The sequence below is a fragment of the Trypanosoma theileri genome (genome assembly GCF_002087225.1).
Source record: "Trypanosoma theileri isolate Edinburgh chromosome Unknown TM35_Tth_2_V1, whole genome shotgun sequence".
NCBI lineage: Eukaryota > Euglenozoa > Kinetoplastea > Trypanosomatida > Trypanosomatidae > Trypanosoma > Trypanosoma theileri.
The window spans coordinates 600,287-619,814 of record NW_021639844.1 but is presented as its reverse complement, the minus strand read 5'-3'; the positions used below and the strand labels follow the sequence as shown (position 1 = coordinate 619,814).

Below are 19,528 nucleotides of genomic sequence, written 5' to 3'. Positions count from 1 at the left end.
CTTGTTGTGATTCTTGTTTGTTTGTTCTTCTTCGATGGTGTCTTCCCAAATGGCAAAACACACACACACACACACACACACACACATTCACATCTTATGTATATTTATACATCGATACATATATCAATATTGTACACTTCATCTCTCATACGAAAATAACGCAGAAAGTACCATATATATATATATATATATATATATATATATATATATATATATATATACCAACACACTTCTTCTCTTTTTTTTTTCTTTTCTTTTCTTTCTATTCTCTCTTCTCTCCTTTTGTATTCATTTCGATTCTCGTTGTAAATTATCAACACTCTTGTACTTTTAGTTACTTGTACCGTACTTTCCCCCAAGATGTTCGGTGACCAGTGGAACCTCCTCTGAGGGAATATCAGACACACTAGGTTTATGTTTCTTGGGATGTGAACAACGTTTATGGCATTCTTTCATTTTATGAATAAGGAAAATCAGAAGAAAGAAAATGAGAACAAGAACAAGTACACTTGTCCAAATATATGCGGCTGTACAAAGGGCAACGTAACGAAATGTACCATCTTCTCTAAGTTCATAACAAAAAGGAATAGAAGCTTGATGTTCCACCATTGTTGTTAAGATAAACTCTGGTTGATCTGGTAATTTAGAAGTAAAATATCCAAGAAAAGGAGAAGGACCTGCGTTAGCTTCTTTTGTATTTAAATACGGAGAGGCATATGTAGATATCCTACGACCATTACGATCTGCTATTAAAAGCATATCATGAGATGGATTCTCATATATACCACTAGAAGAGTGTTGAGGAACTCGTTTTGTTACTGGATGAGGAACCCAACGACGTTGAGAATTTCTGATACCACCATCTATTTCACCTTGTTCTTGTTGTTCTTGTGGTTGTATTTGTTGTGATTGTTGAGGTGGGGCGACAAATGGTAATAAATACGTCATTCCATCTTCTTTACTCGTTACATATACATGAGGAACTTCAAAATAGGAAGCTGGGGTTTCTACATCTTTTTGAAAACGTGAAGGAAAGAGAACCTGAACAGGTGATGGAACAGGAAGAGAAAAGACATGTTCACCTGTTTGATCTATAAATACATGCACCTGATCTGTGGCCATATCACATACAAGTACATAGTAAGAAAGAAGTTTTCTTTCAGTGGCAAACCAACCCGCAGGTGCGGCCTGTTCCACTAATGCTCTTGGAAGTAATGGGGATAGTGTTAAACCACGAACAGATGCCATAAAATAGGCACTACTCCATGAAGATGCAAATAATCCAGCATTATTCGGTATATTCACTGGTACAGACATAGATGGTAAAGATGATTCATTTGATAATGCAGATTTCATATTTTCAATAGGAATCCATTCTGGATATTTTTTCTTTCCTTTATCCACTCGTATATACCTTGTAACTGTAACAGAATTTTGATTGGCTACAAAGAGAGAGTCATCCTCTGGGTGAAAGGCCATGGAATAGGGGTGATCCAAGAAGGGATTATCTGAACTTTGCTTCGTTACTGTAAAGATATAATTACGTGTACAATTCTCATTTAGTGTACCATTTAATAATCCATTTCCAGAAACAGCAAAGATACGACTGTATTGTCCTCGTGCACTACTGATATAGAGATGATTGTCCGGTCCAAACTTCATATCTCGCAGTTTGTCCACTGCAAATGGAAAAGAGCTCTTGTTGAGTACGGTTCCAATGTAATGACCGACAGTATCAAAGGCCCAAATGTTATTACCCATATTAGAAGTAATATAGATAACATGTGTATTTCCATTGGCTGGACAAAGTGCATATACTCGATCATGTGTTAACAGCAATACAGACAACAACACATGTAGTAGTAGCACAAAAAAGAGTTTCATATATTTTCCCCTAAAAATACACACACACAAGACAGAGAAACACACGTAGACTTTCTTTTTTTATATATAAATAAGTAAATAAATATCTTTATCTCTGTGTATCTTTGCTTTTCCTTCTTTCTTTGTTTACTTCTCTCTTTTTGTCCCTGTCTAAAAACACTGCTAGCAGTATATACTTGGACTCTATTTTTATGCCGCCACCTTTCCAGGTATTGTGGACTCCTACCAAACCTTACTTGGAAGAAACGTATAAAGGGAAGTATATAAAGAAAAAGAAGAAACAATTAAAAAAAAAAATAAACAGTAACATATATAAAAACATATATACATAAATATATATATATATATATATCCATTATAGTAGAAACAACCAAGAAAAGAATTTCTCTGCGTAGCAAATAAAAAACAAAAAAAAAAACCATTTCGCTATCATGAATCACTGTAGCAATATATTAGTCGTCACGGTATAAATATACTCATCCTATCCCTCAATTATTATAACCATTGTTTCTTTTTTTTATTATTATTTGTTTTACTCGCAATCCCATCTTCACTTTATTTCACTTCTTCCACGTTCTTTTTTTTTTTTTTTTTCTCTTATTATTATTAAAACAGAGAGTTTATTCACGTGATTGTAGGACATACTTAATATCAACAAAGGCATCTATACCATATTTAGAACCATCACGACCCAAACCACTTTCTTTAATTCCTCCAAATGGAGCACATGGTGATGATAATCCACTATCATTCACACCAATCATACCAAATTGAAGTTGTTCCGATACATTTAATTGTTTACGGTAATCTTGAGTATAAATATAAGCTGCCAAACCAGCAGGTGTAGAGTTAGCAGCTTCTATCACTTCCGTTGTATCTGTAAATTTCAGAATAGGAATAAGAGGACCAAATATCTCTTCTTGACAACACTTCATACTATCATGATCTACACAAGATAAGATGGTGGGTTCAAAAAAATAACCAGGACCATTTATACGTTTACCACCAATTTCCACCTTTGCCCCTTTTAACACAGCATCCTCCACCATAGTTTCTAATCGCTTAATAGCGTTATTGTTAATAAGTGCACCAATGTTCACAGACTTATCAAAACTATTACCAACACGTAATGTTTTAACTTTTTCAATAAGCATTTTTAAAAACGTATCATATATAGAAGTATGAACAAATATTCGATTACTACTAATACATGCTTGACCTGCACTCCGAAATTTTGCGTTTATAAGTCCATTTAGAGCTTTTTCAAGATCTGCATCTTCAAAAATAATAAAAGGTGCATTACCTCCTAACTCTAAACTTAATTTTTTCATTGTAGATGCGGAACGTTTATATAAATATTTCCCTACTCGTGTAGATCCTGTAAAGCTTATTTTACGTACGTTAAAGCTATCCAATAATGTCTCTCCAATAGGAGGAGCATCTCCAGTAATAATATTAAATACACCTTCAGGAACTCCCGCCTCTGTGGCTAATTGTGCTAAAGCCAAAGCACTAAATGGTGTGAGTTCTGATGGTTTGAGTACAACTGTACATCCAGCCGCGATAGCACCAGCCACTGCACGTGTGATCATCGCCGAGGGAAAATTCCACGGTGTAATAACAGCAACAACCCCAACAGGTTGTCGTAATACCATTGTTAGTACATCCTTGCGAGGACCAGGAATGATATCACCATACACCCGCTCTGCTTCTCCAGCATACCATTCAATAAACCGTTCCGCATAGAGACACTCACCCATTCCTTCAGATACTACTTTACCAGATTCACGAGAGAGAATATTTGCAAGGCTTTCCTTATGGTGTAATATTAAATCTGCCCATTTGTGAAGTATGAAAGCCCGCTCACGGGGCATGACATTTTTCCATTTTTTAAAAGCAGACTCTGCTACATTAATAGCCTCCAGTGTTTGTGAGGATCCACAGTTTGGAATCTCACCAATAATGTTATGAGTACAGGGATCCTCCACCGTTATGACTGGACTGCCAGCTGGAGTGAGAAAAACACCATTAATAAAATTAACTGGTTTATCTACAATACGTTCTGTGATAAACTTTGATGGATTAGAAAAATCAAATACTGTCTTACAAAACCAATAATTCGTTCGTCGCATATTTAGCTTACTTCTTTCCTTTTTTTGTGTTTTTTTTTTCTCTTCCCTTGGGGAATACAAGAGTAAAAAAAAAAAAGAAAAGGGGAAAAAAAAAGAGATTAGTAGCACCAAAGAAAAAAAAAAAAGATACAGAATATTTTTCTTTTTTTTTTTTTTGCAGACACACAAAGTTATTGTTCACATGAGAGAAAACACTATATATCCTGAATGGAATTACACCCTCCCCTAACAGGCGGCACCGGTTCACACCATCTTCCCTAATCAGCAGGTGCGTCTCATTTTCGTGAGCGGAGACTTTTAAAAAAACAAAACTGTGGTCCCAATCCCTTTTTTTTTTTTTTTGTAATGTGTGATGTTTCTTTCATTCTTTTACTTTTTATCTTTTATTTTTTTTTTTTTGAATTCTTCACTTTATTCCCGCTCTAAACTCCTTCCACGCATATCCATAATAATAAATTTCTTAATAATATGGATACTTCTTCTGCAAGGTACAGCAAAAAAAGACAAAAACTGTGGATCGCAAAAATAACTAAGGGGATCCAAAGATAGATTGAAGAATTACTCAAAAACACATAAGCAAAAAATAAAAATAAAAACACAAACACACACACACAGAGAGATAAAAAAAAAAAGATATTTATATATAGACCTATATACAGTGTGCCACATTAGATGGTTTCTTTACTACTTCCACCACCATTACCACACCACCTCACCAAAGGGGGGCATATCATCTCCGTCAACGGATAAAAATATACTACAATTCATACACCTCTTCCTACTTACACTCTTCATATTCCCTCTTGTATTTTTTCTTTCTTTCTTTATTCTATTTGTGTTTTGCTTTTCTTAGCTTTTGTTCACTGTTTCCCCTATCTAGCTATAAACACAAAACTCGTGGTGTGATGTTCTTCTTTTCTTTTTGTTTTTCAAATGCCTCCCTCTCATCCTCACACCACTTACTAGACCCTCCACTATCAGAAAGACCAAAACACCATGCCCTCTTCCTCCTCTTCTTCTTCTCCTATACACACAACTCCCTCGTTCGTTCCTATACTTATTCCACTCTGTCCGGCACATTGCGGTAGAGTGTCTCCATCTGTGGTCCCCAGGCATCCGCCCACTGGTAGCCGGTGCCGAGTTTACGGCGCCACACACGCAGATAGTCCGTCTTGTATGAAGAGAAGTTCGTGTAGAGACTGCCAATGCGGGCAAAGACAAACCACATCACCAGAATATATCCAAACACACACGCCACCGCCTGGACGTCCATAGGGTACTTCATGTGATCATAGTTGGTGTAGCGACGAACAGAACTGGTGGTCTTTGCTAGCGCTCGTGACGCCTCAGGGCCAATCACACGACGAAACATTATTCTCTGTTTTTTTTTTTCTTTTTTCTTTTTCTCTTGTAAGTATTACCCCTTTTTTTTCCCTTTTTTTTCCTACTTTTATATGATTTTGCTAAGAGCAGGTGTTTCTTTTTTTTCTTTTTGAGGGGGGTAAATTAACAACGAAAAAAATTTGGAGATAAAGAAATACGGTGATTATATATTTACAGATGCAGATAAACTCAAAGACACAACAATAAATAAAAAATATATATTCGCTAACGAAATGAGAGAAAAATATTCTTTCCCCCAAGTATAGAGGGGAATATATAAATATATATAAATATATATATATATATATATATAAACGGTATCAAAGCAAACTATATTAAAATACAATATAATAAAAGTTCCAATATGCAAACTATTGTTTATATAGACTACATGAGATTTTTTTTTTTCTTTCTCGGCACACACTCTCTCTCTCTTTCTTTTTTTTTACATTAGATATCCACATAATATTTTTAAGCACTTTTTTTGCCTTCACGTGGCGATATAGAATACATTTTACCAAAACTACCTGCATGATTGTCGGGCATTGATAAAGTCGCTTTTTTACACTTCAATACGGATCGTAAAGACGATGATGTTTTCCCTGTGCCAAACATTAGATGAGAAGCTCTAGCAGCATTTCCTACTTCTTCTTCCTCTGCCTCTCCTTCTTCTTCTTCTTCTCTTATCATTGATTTATTGTATTCTTGATTACGTTTTCTTCTGAGTCTCTTAGCATCAGAACTACCGTAAAGTAACATCACACGACGAGAAACACCTGAAGCTAATTCTGGCAATTTTACCTCATTTTTTTCTTGCACATCCGCATTTGTGGTGATTTTTCCAAGATGTGCATAAACAAAGTCTTTAATGATTGGATCTGTTGGATTAAGTTGTTGACATGATAAAACATCACGTAAAGCATATCGAGGTTCATTCAAGTCAAATCGGCAACAGGCTCGATGATAATAAAAGAGAGGTTCCGTATCAAATGTAGCAATAGCTTTACTAAACTCTCGTTCAGCTTCTAGTAATTTACCTTTCGAATGAAATTTTGAACCCCAAACATCATGTAAAAAACCTATTCGTTGAGTAGCAGGAGGATATTTTGGACAAATACTTTCTACTCGCATAAAGTCTTGTAATGCTCGTTGATAATCTTCCAGTTTTACATAACAATCACCACGAGCAAGAAGAACTGGAATATTATCAGCTTGCCATATAAGAGATGTAGAATAATATTCAATAGCATCTTTAATACTATTGGTTCCATCCACAGTTGAACCAAGATGAAAAAGAGTTTGTGTCATTAACTCTATCGCAGCTTTGTGATGACCATCTGAAACTTTAATACAACGAAATAAATCCGGTACGGCTTTCTTTTCCATTCCTTTATTAATATGATGTTTAGCACGTTCATATAATAATGCGGCATCCTCTGGAAACACTGTAAGGCAACGTGTAAGTCCTTGAAAATCTGATTGGTCTATTGAACGTTGACGAAAGACAGAATAAGAAGAATCAAATATATGTTGAGCTAGTAATACTTGTGGATGTTGACGTTCTTCAATCGGTATTTTATCTAGTAATTCCTTTGCATGTCTAAACGCCTGACGTAGACAATATAAATGAACTAATAAAGAACTAGATTCAATAGAAAACTTCGGATTATCATGAAGGTGTTTTTCTAAACTCTTCTCCGCATCATCCTCACGTTCAAGGGCAATAAGATACGCACAACGGTGTAATTCCACTTGTGGATGTGGACGAAGTTCAAGCGATTCATCTGCAAACCGCAATGCCTGTGCATAGTCCTTCGCATTAAAAAGCACCATACTTAAGGCATCTAAAATACCTGCCAAGCGTGTCTGTATGGCCTCTGTAAGCGCCTGTTCATCCCCACATCTCGCCCCTGCCGCCGTGGTCGTTCGGCCTCGAGAGGAAACTCGTGTGGATAAAAATGGATTCGCAGAGACGGGCCGACTAGACTTCTGAGAGAAACTCGCTTCTTCATAATTAGCTTCATTCACATCCAAGTCAAAACTTTCCACATCATCATCTTTAGATGCAGGATTAAGAGGCATATCAAAACGTAAAGTATCCACGTGAAAACCCTCTTCATTCTGGTCCTTCTCACGTGGACGCAATAACCACAGTGAACGACGATATTGTTTAACAGCTCCTTGAAAATCACAAAGCGAAACATAACACTCGGCAGCTGTAATAAGAGGTTGCGGTTTCTGTGGTACGAAGAAAGACGCCTTTGCGAAGGCGTTAATAGCTTCTCTAAACAGTCCACGTTGCATCAAGAATAGTCCACGTTGATACATTATTTCACCCTTCTCGTAGAAGGAAGCCATAGATTTTTTACCATCCATTGAATTCAACGTTATTACTCCTAATATATGTATATATATAGAGAGAGAGAGATGTTTGTATAGATGTATACACGCTTGTTATACTGTAGCTGCTTCTGTCCTTACAAAGATATGGAGAGATGAAAAGAGAGAAAAGGAGAGAGAGAGAGAGAGAAAAAGGGAGATATTATATGGAATGAAAAAAATTCAAAGAAAATCACGAAAAACAATTTGAAAAAATGAAATCCAAACCGTGTAGAGAGAAAAAAAAAACATAATACGCACATCCCCGAGACATCACAACACCGCTCTCAATTATTAAAAAGAAACTCGTTTTTTTTTTTTTTTTTTAATTCACACCCCTAATTAAACAAAATTAACTTATCAGAAAATAAACTAAGTAAAAATGGACAAATATGTGTACACATGAAAAGAGAGAGATAACACAAAGGAAAGACAAAGAGAGAGAAAGAGAGAACAAAGAAGAGAGTGGTAAAGTTTTATACATTATATATATATATATATATATATATATATATATACTCTGTTCCACCTCTCTTTCTCTCTTTCTCTTCATCTCTCCATCTATCTACCTCTATTCACACGTACGTGACTACGTGTCTCTGGCGAGGCCAGAAATACGTATTCTACAATCTTTTTCTTTCTTTTTTTTTAATTCATACTCAAATGCTGACACTCCAGATGTTCACTTCCTTTAAGAAAAAAAGGCATAGCCTTGCAGTTTAAGTAATCCTCAAGAACGCGAATAAGTTGTTGTTGTTCTGCTTCGTTGCGACATACCAGTTGCACAGAACCATCGCCTTGACTTCCCACGCCTTTTCCACCACAACTTAACGCTTTCACACGTTCATCATTAAGTACGGTATGAAGTCGCGGTGCCTGCAGTTCATCACAGGCTGGAATTAAATGTAAATCGAATAATCGCTGGTACTCTGTAAACACTGCACCAAGTCCCTCTGCATCACCTCTTCGCATAGCCGCAGATGCCTGTTCCACCAAATCCAATGAAATATCACCAAGGAATTCTCTTACAGCACTCTTTACAGAATCATGTTCTGAATTTGGAAAACAACTTCCCAATTCTCGTAAGATTTTTTTCGTATCTTTTTTAGCTCCCAAGTCTGCAACTACGAAATAAAATATAGCCGTAGAAGGGAGTGGAATGGTATCCACCTCAATAGCAGATCCGTGAAAATGTAGATCTATACAACAGTTTGGACCATACGCTACACATTGGTCTAAGCGTCCACACTCGGCTCCTGTGAGAATTTCACCACAGAAAGCCACATCCATTATTTCTTTTATTGACATTCCAATATCAAAAAGGGAATCAAAACAACGGGCAATTGTAACACACACCGCCGCACTGCTAGAAAGACCTTTTCCAATAGGAAGATCTGTTTTATTCTCAATGGTGATCATAGCACGTTTAACGGTACCTTTAAAAGAACCATGAAAGGAGTTAAGAAAATTATTAATTTTTTCCTCATATCGTTCGAGAACCACTGCGATAGTTCCATACACATAAGCAAAAAAACCACCATCCACGGCACATTTTCTCAATAATTTAACCTCTAAAGGTAAAGAGGTATCCAAACGTTCACCACTTGGTCGCACAGAAGACATACAAAAAAACCCAATACCATTATCATCATTATCATCCGCCAGAATTGGAGATTCTTCAGCTCCTGTTAGAATATTGGTTGCTGGGATAGACTCCATAAAGTGCAATTCCGCTTTGCTGTACAATCCATACGGTGTCCCATAAGCCAAACATCGGCCTGGTTTTATTTCTGGGTGATCGGGTGAGGCATGCACTCCTGCCCAGTCACTATGTTCACCAATCAGGCAAACACGACCAGGAACAAAGCAGTTTACTGATTTCACAGCTTTTACACCTATGGTCAACTCTTCCTTTACATTTTCCGTTTTGTTTTGAATTCCCATTTTTTTTTTTTTTTTTTACAAACTGAAGTAGAAAAGGAAAGTGTTCCTAGATTTCCTTGAAAAGAATTAGCTGGCACCAGTATAGCTACCAAAAAAAAAAAAAAGAATAAAGAAAAAGAAAGTGTTCATTCACAATATAAATGATAATTGAAAAAGACATTCAAAATAGAGTAACCAACAGTTTTTTTTTTTTTTTTCATTTTTATCTTTATAGTTTTACTTGTATGCATATCTATATATTTATACGTATCTGTATATTATTATTATTACTGTTTCTATTAATAGTAGTAGTAGTAGTATAATTATTATTATTATGGGAATGTATTCCCACAAAAGAGTAAAAAAAGAAAAAAAAAACACCTTATCGGATTGATATATATATAAATAGAGATATAGTTATAGATAATATATACCTTAGATATACTGATCACTGTGTTAAAACCTTTGAGGTTCTATTATAACCTTTACACTTTTTTTTTCTTTTTTATTTTTCCTCTTTTTCCTCATTACTCGTTTAGACTTGTAAACCGTTTCACTGTTTCTGCGTTTTTTTATGCAACCTATCTGTCTGTAGAGAAGTCAAGTCAATAGTAATATACATTACACGAAACCTTCTTGAATCTATTTTTTTAGTTTTTTCTTATTAGGTGAAGGAGGGCTACTACGCTTAGCATTCTTGTTCACTATTTTCTTTTTCTTTGCTGCAGGTTCATGCTTTGATACTTTCTCATTACTCTCTGACCGTTGTTTCTTCTTTCTTGGAGTCAACACTTGCTCCTTTTCATCATGGTCCTTTTCTTCTCTTCCACGTTTGGCTCTAGATGGACTTATTTTAGTATCTTTATTCTCACGATGGACTGCCACAGATGATCCAGATGTAGTTTGTTGCTTTGATCGAGATACTTCTTCTTGATGTTTCTTCTTTTTCATATTATTATTATTATTCTTTGTAGTTGTTGTTGTTTGTACCGCCCGTGTGGGAGAAGAAGAAGTAACCTCTGAGGAATCTCTCTTACTTCGCAGAAGTTCAGGTTTATACTTGGCATCCTTCTTCATTTCATAATGATAGCAACGTACGGCATTATCTTTAATAGGTTTCCCATATGAAGTATCCTTAGCCATACCAGGATCTGGACATTCCAGTTTAGCATGCCGTGGCCATTCCATCTCATAATAACCAACACTTCCTGCAATAGGCATATGCATAGATATAGTTCGTGGAATGGGATGCAGTGTTGTTGTGTTTTTTCCTTTTCCTTCTTTTTCTTTTCCTAAAAGTTGTTCTAATGATCGACTCAGTATACTGGATTCATGTGTGAGTAGTAATGTAACACCATGATCTGGTTCCAACTCCACAATCTTCTGACATGCCAATTGAAGTTGAACACTATCAATAAATGGTAATCGTAATACACCTTGATAAGAGAAATAAGCCTCACTAAAGTCTACATCTACTTTATCTGGATAAAATGCACCCAGCACAGATGCGGGATCTTTTACCGCTTCATGTAATTCCTCTGGTAATGCATGTACACTTAATCGCGGCAATACGGCTAAGAGTTGTACCACTGGATGTCGTGGAGTTCCTAATGACATCTCTACATTCACCACATCTGTAAACTGCGCAAGATCCTGCAAAAGGGGAGCGTAGTGAAATGGATAGTACCAATCCCATGAAGGACACCCGGTAGTATAATAACGCATCACCCATTGAGTTCCACGTAAATATTCTGCACAACAAAGTTTAATATTTTCTTCAAATTCTTCACGATTTTCTGGATTCCAACCAAATTTATTTTCATAATAACCATCACGATGATTATCATCTACATAAGAAAATCCTAAAGGTTGTTTATCAGCAACAAGACGTGTTCTTTCTTTTAAAATAGATAATAATATTTTATGCGCAGCATCACTTATTTCCTGCACATCACTACACTTGGAATCAAAAGATTTATATATACCATTAAGTTCTTCTTCACTTCGTTTTATACGTTCTTCAACATTTACTTTGGCTCGTTCTTTGGCTCTTAATACACCTCCATATTCTCGTTTAAGTGTCACCATAAAATTTTGTACAAAACTTCGTAAAAATTTTGATAATGTATTGTAATTAACTTCACCTTTATTAGTAAGGTAGGAATGAGTTTCAAAACTCCGCACATAATGATCCAATAATAATTCAATTCCTTTTGTTTTAATAGAAATAAGAGGTACATGTGGGAGGAAATCATTTCCCACAAAAAAACATAAAAAAACAAAGTCATCCAATACTCTTTCAAAATTCATTTTACCAATACTACTAAAATCTTCCTTTAAACGTTGACGGTATTTATATAAACTAAAGTAGCAAAAACGATTGTGATCAGGTTGATATGTATCTGTAAGTTGATTGCGTAAAATAGTTACATGTTCTTCATGTGTGGATAAACCTAAACAAATAAGATCAGCATCCATTCCATGAATTACATGAGATGTATGAGGATCATAACCAGGTTGTGAACGTAATCCTCTAATATATTGCATAATTTTATGTTCTCCTTCTCCTGGTACATGAGCATCTGAAAATATTACAGTAATATGTCGCCAATCTGGATCTTCATTCAGTTTTTTCATTACAAACCACTCAATGGCAAGTCCAACCCGTTCCATAAAGGCTGTAGAAGGTGTAATTACATTATGATCCCATCGATCTCTTGTATTAGGACGAGGAAGACCTTTTTTCATTACGGCTTCTGCACACTCTTGAGAGAGAGCATCACTTTCTAAACGTTCCTCTGCAGCTCGAAAACGTCGACTACGCTGCTGGTTCATCTTACTCTGTGGAGCCACACCATCAACGCAGAGAACAAGACATTTACGTGGACGTACCACTTTGTAAAGAAGATCCATCTGTGCAAATATGCGTTCAAACATTTCTTCCTCTGATTCTGGTTCCGGTAATGGATTTGTATCATGACAACAAGGATGAATAAGGCCATTCATATCAAGATACAAATTATCATATCGCCTCATAGCACTTTCTTCTTTTTCTGAAAGCATATGACCCTTTAAGGCGGCATCCACAATGGACTCGGGAACATCTTGTATGCAGTCACCATACCATCGCTGCAACCACAAGTAAAAACCAGCAATTCCCATTCCTTCTAAATAATAAAAAAAAAAAAAAACCCTATCACCACAGAGAGAAAAAAAGAAAAAAAGAGAAAAGAAAAAAAAAAAACTACACAAATGACAATGATGATAATGATAATGATGAATGCCATTATATGTATATGTACCAATAGAATATAAGAAAAATAATAAAAAACGCAGATATTGTTATGAATAACTAAAAAAAAAAAAAAAACATACAGGATACAAGAAACTACAAAAAAAAAAGCCATAAAAAAAAATAAGAGAAAATACTGAAATTTTTTTCTGTTATTTCTTTTTTTTTTTAACGATAAAGTACAGACTACAATACAATATATAGAGGCGTTTAGTCTTGCCATGGAGGCCGAATAGATGTCGCTGCACGAACAGGAGACTGCTGTATTGAAGAAAACTGTTTAGAAGAAGCATCTCGGTGTCTAGCAGAGAGAAAAGAAGTCCCTTCCCTTCCACTTGCACCCCACTCTATCTTCTTCCTATTGACACTCCCACTGCGGTGTTGTCCACCACCTCCAAGTGCTACTTCTGATAAGTGTATAAGGTCTAATCCTGTTTTTACAGGATCTTTAATATACGCTTTTACTTGACGATGAATACAATCTTGTGCCTTTGTAATAATAAGAGAAATAGATTGTTCTTGAGCAGAAATAGCAGCCTTATGTTTTTTGGTGAGTATATTAAAATCTTGTCGACGTTGAGAGAGCAGTTCCTCCCTATTCACTGTGAGTCGCTGTTCTACTGCCATTCGTTCTACACGTAATCGTTCCGCAACCGCATGAAGACGCTCACGCAGTTTCCTTTCCAAATACTTTTCAAAATTTTCTTGTTCTTCTCTTTTTCGACGATTAATTTCTCTTGTTACGTGATCAGCGTCCATGTACATTTTTTGCTGCACATACACCTTTAACTTATCTTGAAGATCTACTAAAGCCTTTGAAGGTCTTGGACGCTTCTCCATAAGTTCTAATCGAATAACATCTTCCTCTGATTGCATTTCCATTGTTTGTTGTCGATGAAGTCCACGTCTTAAAAGTTCTGCTCCCTCATCATATTCTTTCATTTTATTCTCCCACATAGCATGAAAAGTAAGAAGTTCAAGTTGTTGTTCCTCCATCATCTTTTTCTTCCATCCCACATTTACTTTTCGAGCTTCAATTTCAATTTTCTTGGCATAACGAAGATTAATTTCACGAATTCGATCAATACATTCTTGTGCTTTTCGAAACTTTCCAGCACGTTCACACTCTTGTCGTAGTAAATCAAGTTGAACTAAATAGTGTCGTACCTCATCATCTTCCTGACGACGCCTCATCACTTCTGATTCCATCAACCAAGAATTATTCATAGAGGTTGGAATCGTTTCATCCGGATGTGTTGGACCAATACTAGTCAATCCAACATAGGGAACAGGAGAAAGTGCTATACTTCCTTCTTCGCCATGTGGGTATTTTCCTTTATTCTCACTACTCTCTGGACTTCCTGTGTTGCCAATATCTGGCTCTCTGCTTCTGCGCATACCCTATCTATCACCTCTGCCCTTATAGAACTGTGGTTTCAACCTCCTGTACAAGTAGAAAAAAAGAGAAGAAAAAAAATAATAATATCATATTTACATTCACGAATAAATAAATAAATAAAGTGGGGATAGATAGAGGGAAAGAGATAGATGTAAATATCTATAATTTTTTCCTCTTTCCCCAATCCCCACCCCCCTTTCAAACCTTACTCTCAAAAGAAGGGTCCATTTTTTTTTTTTTTTTCAAAAAATTTTTTTACAGTAAGTAGATTCAAGAGTACATGAGACACTCCACTCTTTGTCATTTCTCTCCCTCTCCCTCACGGAGAAGGAAAGAGGATAACAAAAAAATGGAAAATCACTACAACACATATACACCATTGCGAAAAGTTCCTTCAAAACTGGTACCGTCTGGATAACTCAGTCGTCCGTTGCCGTGAGGTTTTCCGCCGCATATATCACCTTCGTACACGCTACCATCCACAAAATGAAGACGACCTCGTACATCAATGCGTGTACCTTCGCGCCATTCACCTTCAAGTACTTCTCCGCGTGAGTCTGTATGAATACCATGACCATGGGGTTTGTCATTATTCCATTCACCTGAGTATTTAGAGCCATCAACGTAGTGTTGTGTACCTTTACCGTGACGTAGCCCATCACGCCACTCCCCTTCATACACATCACCATTGGAATACTTGTAAACCACATCCCCATCCTGCCGTTTACCACGATACCAGACATGTTGAATAACATCTCCATTTGTAAGGGATGTTACACCCACACCATGACGCTCGCCGTCTACCCATGGTCCCTCATATGCATCTTTGCTGGATCGAGCACGTCCCATACTTTGAAGACGACCAAGAAGAAAGACGCCCTCTTGAATAGTGCCGGTTTTAGCATCATATCCAATGCCGGTACCCACGCGGCCGTCGTCTCGCCACTCCCCGCGGTAAAGAGAGCCCCGGCGGCCCACGTGAAGACCCGTCCCGCAGCGGAGATCATCGCGGAATTCGCCCTGGTAGACGCCCTCCGCGTCCTCGAGGCGGCCGATCCCGTGGCGGCGGTCGGCGACCCACTCGCCCTCGTAGCAGCGGCCCCCCTCGGCGTGCGTGAGGGTCCCAAAGCCGTCCTTCTTGTCGGCCGCCCAGTGGCCCACGTAGACATCCCCGTTGGGGTACACACACCGACCCTCCCCCTCCCGCACACACAACGTGTCATTCCAGCCACCAACATACACCTCACCGTTTTTAAAGGTAAATGTACCACCCTTTCGCACATCATCCTCCCAATCCGCAACACATTCTACCCCATTGGCAAATATTAACACTCCTTTTCCGGTACGTTTATCCATATTCCATGTTCCTTTAAAAACATTTCCAACAGCATCTGTATACACACCTTCTCCATGACGAAGGTCATAACACCATTGACCTACATAACGGGATTTATCAGGATAATTTGCAGTAACTTCAGAATCTAGTACATCATTTTTCCATTTTCCACGAATAACAATACCATTTGTATAGCTAAAAATACCCATACCACTTCGTACATCATTTTCCCAATCACCTTGGTATTGTGTTTCATCTGGATATAAAGCATTACCTTTGCCATGTTTTTTATCATTTAGCCAATCTCCTTCGTAGCGAAAACCATCACGAACTTGCATAACACCAAAACCTTCTCGAACTCCTCCTTTCCACATTCCAATATATGCTTTATCATTCCATTGATAAACTCCAGTACCTTCTTTCTTTCCATTTACCCAATCTCCATCATATACTTCCATTGTTGGAGAAGGTAAAGGAAGAATAAACCATCCTGTTTCTTCTTTAGCAACATCTACTATAGCACCATCTAATAGATTTGTAAAGTCCATTTGCCAAGATAATGCCTCACTTTGACGTCGTAGACTACGTCCACTCCAACTTAAATCACCATCTTCTAAAGCATCTGGTGGTACACCATATATACAGCGTCCACGACCATGATAAGAAAATCCTGACCACATACCGTGATATAAGGCACGATTAGCAAGAGAATACCATTCTGCTTCATATTGTTCTTGTAATGTTAATTTAAGACGAATAAAAGTATTCCCACTTGGTTCCACATAGCGTACAGCGAGATATAATAATCCTAGTTTATAAGATGGATCAGCTGGAAGTACAGTTACTGTTTTATTTTGATCAGGTGAAAGATTCTTCCATACTGCGGTATGTTTACTAGGTCTAGGATCAGTAGGACTAAGCAATAACACACAACGTGAAGCACTGTTAAATTCTTGAAATTCTATTGTTACTTTACATGGCGAATCCAGTGCAATGGAAAAGAAAAGGGCGGGGTCTGTAGCTCCTATACGAACGTCACTTAATTCCGTATCAGGAATAAGAGGAATGGGAATTTTATCCTCTGTGATGGTTCGCATGACTTCCTTTAATAGTAATAGTATATATGTGTGTTTAAAAATACAATTATACACAGAATAAATATAAAAAAATAAAACAAAGAGAAAGAAAGAGATAGAGAAATCAAAATATAAACCAAAATAGAACAGAAAAAAAAAAACCACACGTAGAAATGAACACATATATTTACGTATATATATACACACAGACGCACATATAGCGACAAGAATAGCAACTCAAAGTAAACGAAACGAAATTTGGACATATATTCACAATAGCAAGTACTTAAAAACAGTTTTAAGCAAACAATTCCAGAGAAAAACAGAGAATAGTATCCATTTCACCGGATAAAAAAAAGGAGTAAGAGGTGAAAAAGTGGGGAATAACAGATATAAACTAGAACGTAAGATCAATAATTAACCTTAATCTAACCACTCGTTTTTTTACTCGTGATGCCGTTGTCGTTATTTTCTTTACACTTTTTCTTTAAAATCTCTATTGCGGCACCCAAACGAGCAACAAGACAAGGAAACAAAGAAAAACAAAAAAAAAATGCCTTTCCGCACTTAAGAGTCAAAGAAAAAGAGAAATATCTAAGGAGAACAAACGGGACCCAACACAATGAAAGCAAAGTAAGGCGGTAATAATAATAGTAATAATAATATGAAGACACATAAATTCACCCACTAGAATATATCGATTGAAATTGGAAGGGGGAAGGGGGGAGGGGAGATTTTTTGATTTATCAACTTTACAGGAAACACACGTAGGCACATGTATGTTTTTTTCTTCTCTGTAAAACAAATAACTAAATTTAAAAAAAAAAAAAACACTCTCTGACTTGGGGGGAGAACGCAAATATTTATAAGCAAAAACAGTGTTAGACGCAATCCACATCAACACCTCTACATGACCCTACAATTAGGGCAGCGTTGATGTTTAACTCCGACTTTCACGGTACGTTCAGTGGACTGAGAACCAAGATCATATGAAGTCCTTCGCTCTCTCGCATCTGGTGGGTCTTCACACATCTCTGCAGCAACCCATGCTGACTGATAACGTGTTGAACCATCATAGTTCGACCTTCTTATCTGATATTGTTGTCTTTGGTTTTCATTTTCTATTTCGTCCACCGGTTGACATCTTGCTTCTCTATCCTCCCATGCGTTCTCCCTTTCACTATATGATTCTTTTTCCGATGGTGTCTTGTGTGATCCATTCATGATTACCAAAGGTGTACTACCACATTGGTCTACAATCTCTTTCCTACCAATAGACTCACGATCATGAATCGTACAATAACTACTTTCAGACAATACGCCTCCATCCATTTCTTTTTCCATTTTTGACATTAAACTTTTATTCTGGATATAAGAGACATCATCAAACCCTGTAGTCACTAAACTTTCCCTGTCAATATCATCATCACTACTACTTTGTAGATATGGCAGAATATTAGGGGGTGGAAACGACAAATTAGCCGCTTCCATATGTGGGTATAGTACATCTGATGTAGGTAAACGTGAGTGGGCGCGAAAGTATTGTACCATGCGAATCATTGCTTGTATTGCACGAGTAACCTCAAATGGACTTAGATTTGTAATCTCTACTACTGGATGAGTTGTGGAAATGCCGACCGGTAATTCATTGTGAAACTTCTTTATATTATATTTTCGCTTACTCTGTCGTTCTTGACGTACGTTAAGTAACGAAAGACAATTAGAAGCTACCCGTTCCGCCTCTGAGAGGGTTACATGACGTTGTTGTACATTATCGGTGCATGTGCCTATTAAAAGAATGGGTATACTTTTTCGCAGCCCAGACTGCTTCCGTACATGTAGAACTTCCTCCGCATAGTTTATCAAACACTGAAGAGAATTCCTGTCCGTGGTGGAAAATACAAAAACAATCCCATCAGCCTCCGCAAGATAAGAGGCACGATGTACTCTAAAGTCACTACTACCAGAACTATCACAGAGATGTAATTTATAGCTACAACCATCCACATCATGGCAGTGTATCATTGTCTCTAGCGTGGTAGGCACATAACTTGCCTGGAAGACCCCCGTTGTGAATTGTCGCAGCATTGTTGTTTTGCCAACACCTTCAGCGCCAACAAAAACTAAATTACACGGCGTTGACTGCAATGTGGAACGGGGAAGCATATCACTACGCTGCGGAGACTTCATTTCAATCCAAACCAAATTTCAATGTAAATGGGATGGAAATGTAAATAATGCGTCCTCCACCCGAGTTTAACCTTTTTTTTCTTTCTTTTTTTTTTTCCACCGGCAGAGAAGCCGGTCTGAGAAATAAAAGGTTTGTGCAATTGGAGGTGGGTAAAATAACTAAAAAAGGAGAAGAATCCAAAAAAAAAAGAAATAAAAAATAAATAAAGTGAGAAAAATAGAAAGAGAAAGAGGACAGTAGAAAAAAAAAAAAAACAAAAAAACGAAGAAATAATAAATAAATAAAAAATGAGAAAACACTCTTGATGAAATGACAGTGTTTATTATAATACAGAATAGATTTAACTCCATCAAAATTTCTTTTTTTCTCTTTGCGTCACTTTCTGATGTTCTTCTTGTTTTTTTTTTTCTTTTTCTTTCTTTCTTTCTTTTTTTCCCCTCTTCTTCTTCTTCTTTCAATCGGATTTCTTTTAATCATGCATCATGGCACTCGCCTTAAACCGACCCAAGCTGAGATTCTTCCTTTTTCTCTTT

At 36.9% G+C, this 19,528-nt stretch overlaps 9 protein-coding genes across 9 annotated transcripts; all 9 read right to left on the bottom strand.

The window, feature by feature from the left end:
* Nucleotides 1–330: 330 nt before the first annotated feature.
* Nucleotides 331–1,884, bottom strand: TM35_000023330 (putative mucin-associated surface protein (MASP); the record flags this gene model as incomplete). The annotated part of the gene is made up of 1 exon (XM_029021651.1): nucleotides 331–1,884. The coding sequence occupies one exon, from the start codon at nucleotides 1,882–1,884 to the stop codon at nucleotides 331–333; it is 1,554 nt and encodes a 517-aa protein (XP_028887073.1).
* A 620-nt stretch (nucleotides 1,885–2,504) lies between these two features.
* Nucleotides 2,505–4,016, bottom strand: TM35_000023320 (putative aldehyde dehydrogenase; the record flags this gene model as incomplete). Its single annotated transcript, XM_029021650.1, has 1 exon — nucleotides 2,505–4,016. The coding sequence occupies one exon, from the start codon at nucleotides 4,014–4,016 to the stop codon at nucleotides 2,505–2,507; it is 1,512 nt and encodes a 503-aa protein (XP_028887072.1).
* A 1,057-nt stretch (nucleotides 4,017–5,073) lies between these two features.
* TM35_000023310 (uncharacterized protein) lies at nucleotides 5,074–5,388 on the bottom strand (the record flags this gene model as incomplete). The annotated part of the gene is made up of 1 exon (XM_029021649.1): nucleotides 5,074–5,388. The coding sequence occupies one exon, from the start codon at nucleotides 5,386–5,388 to the stop codon at nucleotides 5,074–5,076; it is 315 nt and encodes a 104-aa protein (XP_028887071.1).
* Nucleotides 5,389–5,870: 482 nt separating this feature from the next.
* TM35_000023300 (tetratricopeptide repeat protein 16) lies at nucleotides 5,871–7,775 on the bottom strand (the record flags this gene model as incomplete). The annotated part of the gene is made up of 1 exon (XM_029021648.1): nucleotides 5,871–7,775. One exon carries the CDS (start codon nucleotides 7,773–7,775, stop codon nucleotides 5,871–5,873), a length of 1,905 nt encoding a protein of 634 aa, XP_028887070.1.
* A 651-nt stretch (nucleotides 7,776–8,426) lies between these two features.
* TM35_000023290 (GHMP kinase) lies at nucleotides 8,427–9,722 on the bottom strand (the record flags this gene model as incomplete). Its single annotated transcript, XM_029021647.1, has 1 exon — nucleotides 8,427–9,722. The coding sequence occupies one exon, from the start codon at nucleotides 9,720–9,722 to the stop codon at nucleotides 8,427–8,429; it is 1,296 nt and encodes a 431-aa protein (XP_028887069.1).
* Nucleotides 9,723–10,343: 621 nt separating this feature from the next.
* On the bottom strand, nucleotides 10,344–12,863 carry TM35_000023280 (putative 5-3 exonuclease XRNA; the record flags this gene model as incomplete). The annotated part of the gene is made up of 1 exon (XM_029021646.1): nucleotides 10,344–12,863. The coding sequence occupies one exon, from the start codon at nucleotides 12,861–12,863 to the stop codon at nucleotides 10,344–10,346; it is 2,520 nt and encodes an 839-aa protein (XP_028887068.1).
* A 340-nt stretch (nucleotides 12,864–13,203) lies between these two features.
* TM35_000023270 (uncharacterized protein) lies at nucleotides 13,204–14,391 on the bottom strand (the record flags this gene model as incomplete). Its single annotated transcript, XM_029021645.1, has 1 exon — nucleotides 13,204–14,391. One exon carries the CDS (start codon nucleotides 14,389–14,391, stop codon nucleotides 13,204–13,206), a length of 1,188 nt encoding a protein of 395 aa, XP_028887067.1.
* Nucleotides 14,392–14,752: 361 nt separating this feature from the next.
* Nucleotides 14,753–16,825, bottom strand: TM35_000023260 (uncharacterized protein; the record flags this gene model as incomplete). The annotated part of the gene is made up of 1 exon (XM_029021644.1): nucleotides 14,753–16,825. The coding sequence occupies one exon, from the start codon at nucleotides 16,823–16,825 to the stop codon at nucleotides 14,753–14,755; it is 2,073 nt and encodes a 690-aa protein (XP_028887066.1).
* Nucleotides 16,826–17,710: 885 nt separating this feature from the next.
* TM35_000023250 (putative small GTP-binding protein RAB6) lies at nucleotides 17,711–18,994 on the bottom strand (the record flags this gene model as incomplete). Its single annotated transcript, XM_029021643.1, has 1 exon — nucleotides 17,711–18,994. One exon carries the CDS (start codon nucleotides 18,992–18,994, stop codon nucleotides 17,711–17,713), a length of 1,284 nt encoding a protein of 427 aa, XP_028887065.1.
* Between the last annotated feature and the right edge of the window lie 534 nt (nucleotides 18,995–19,528).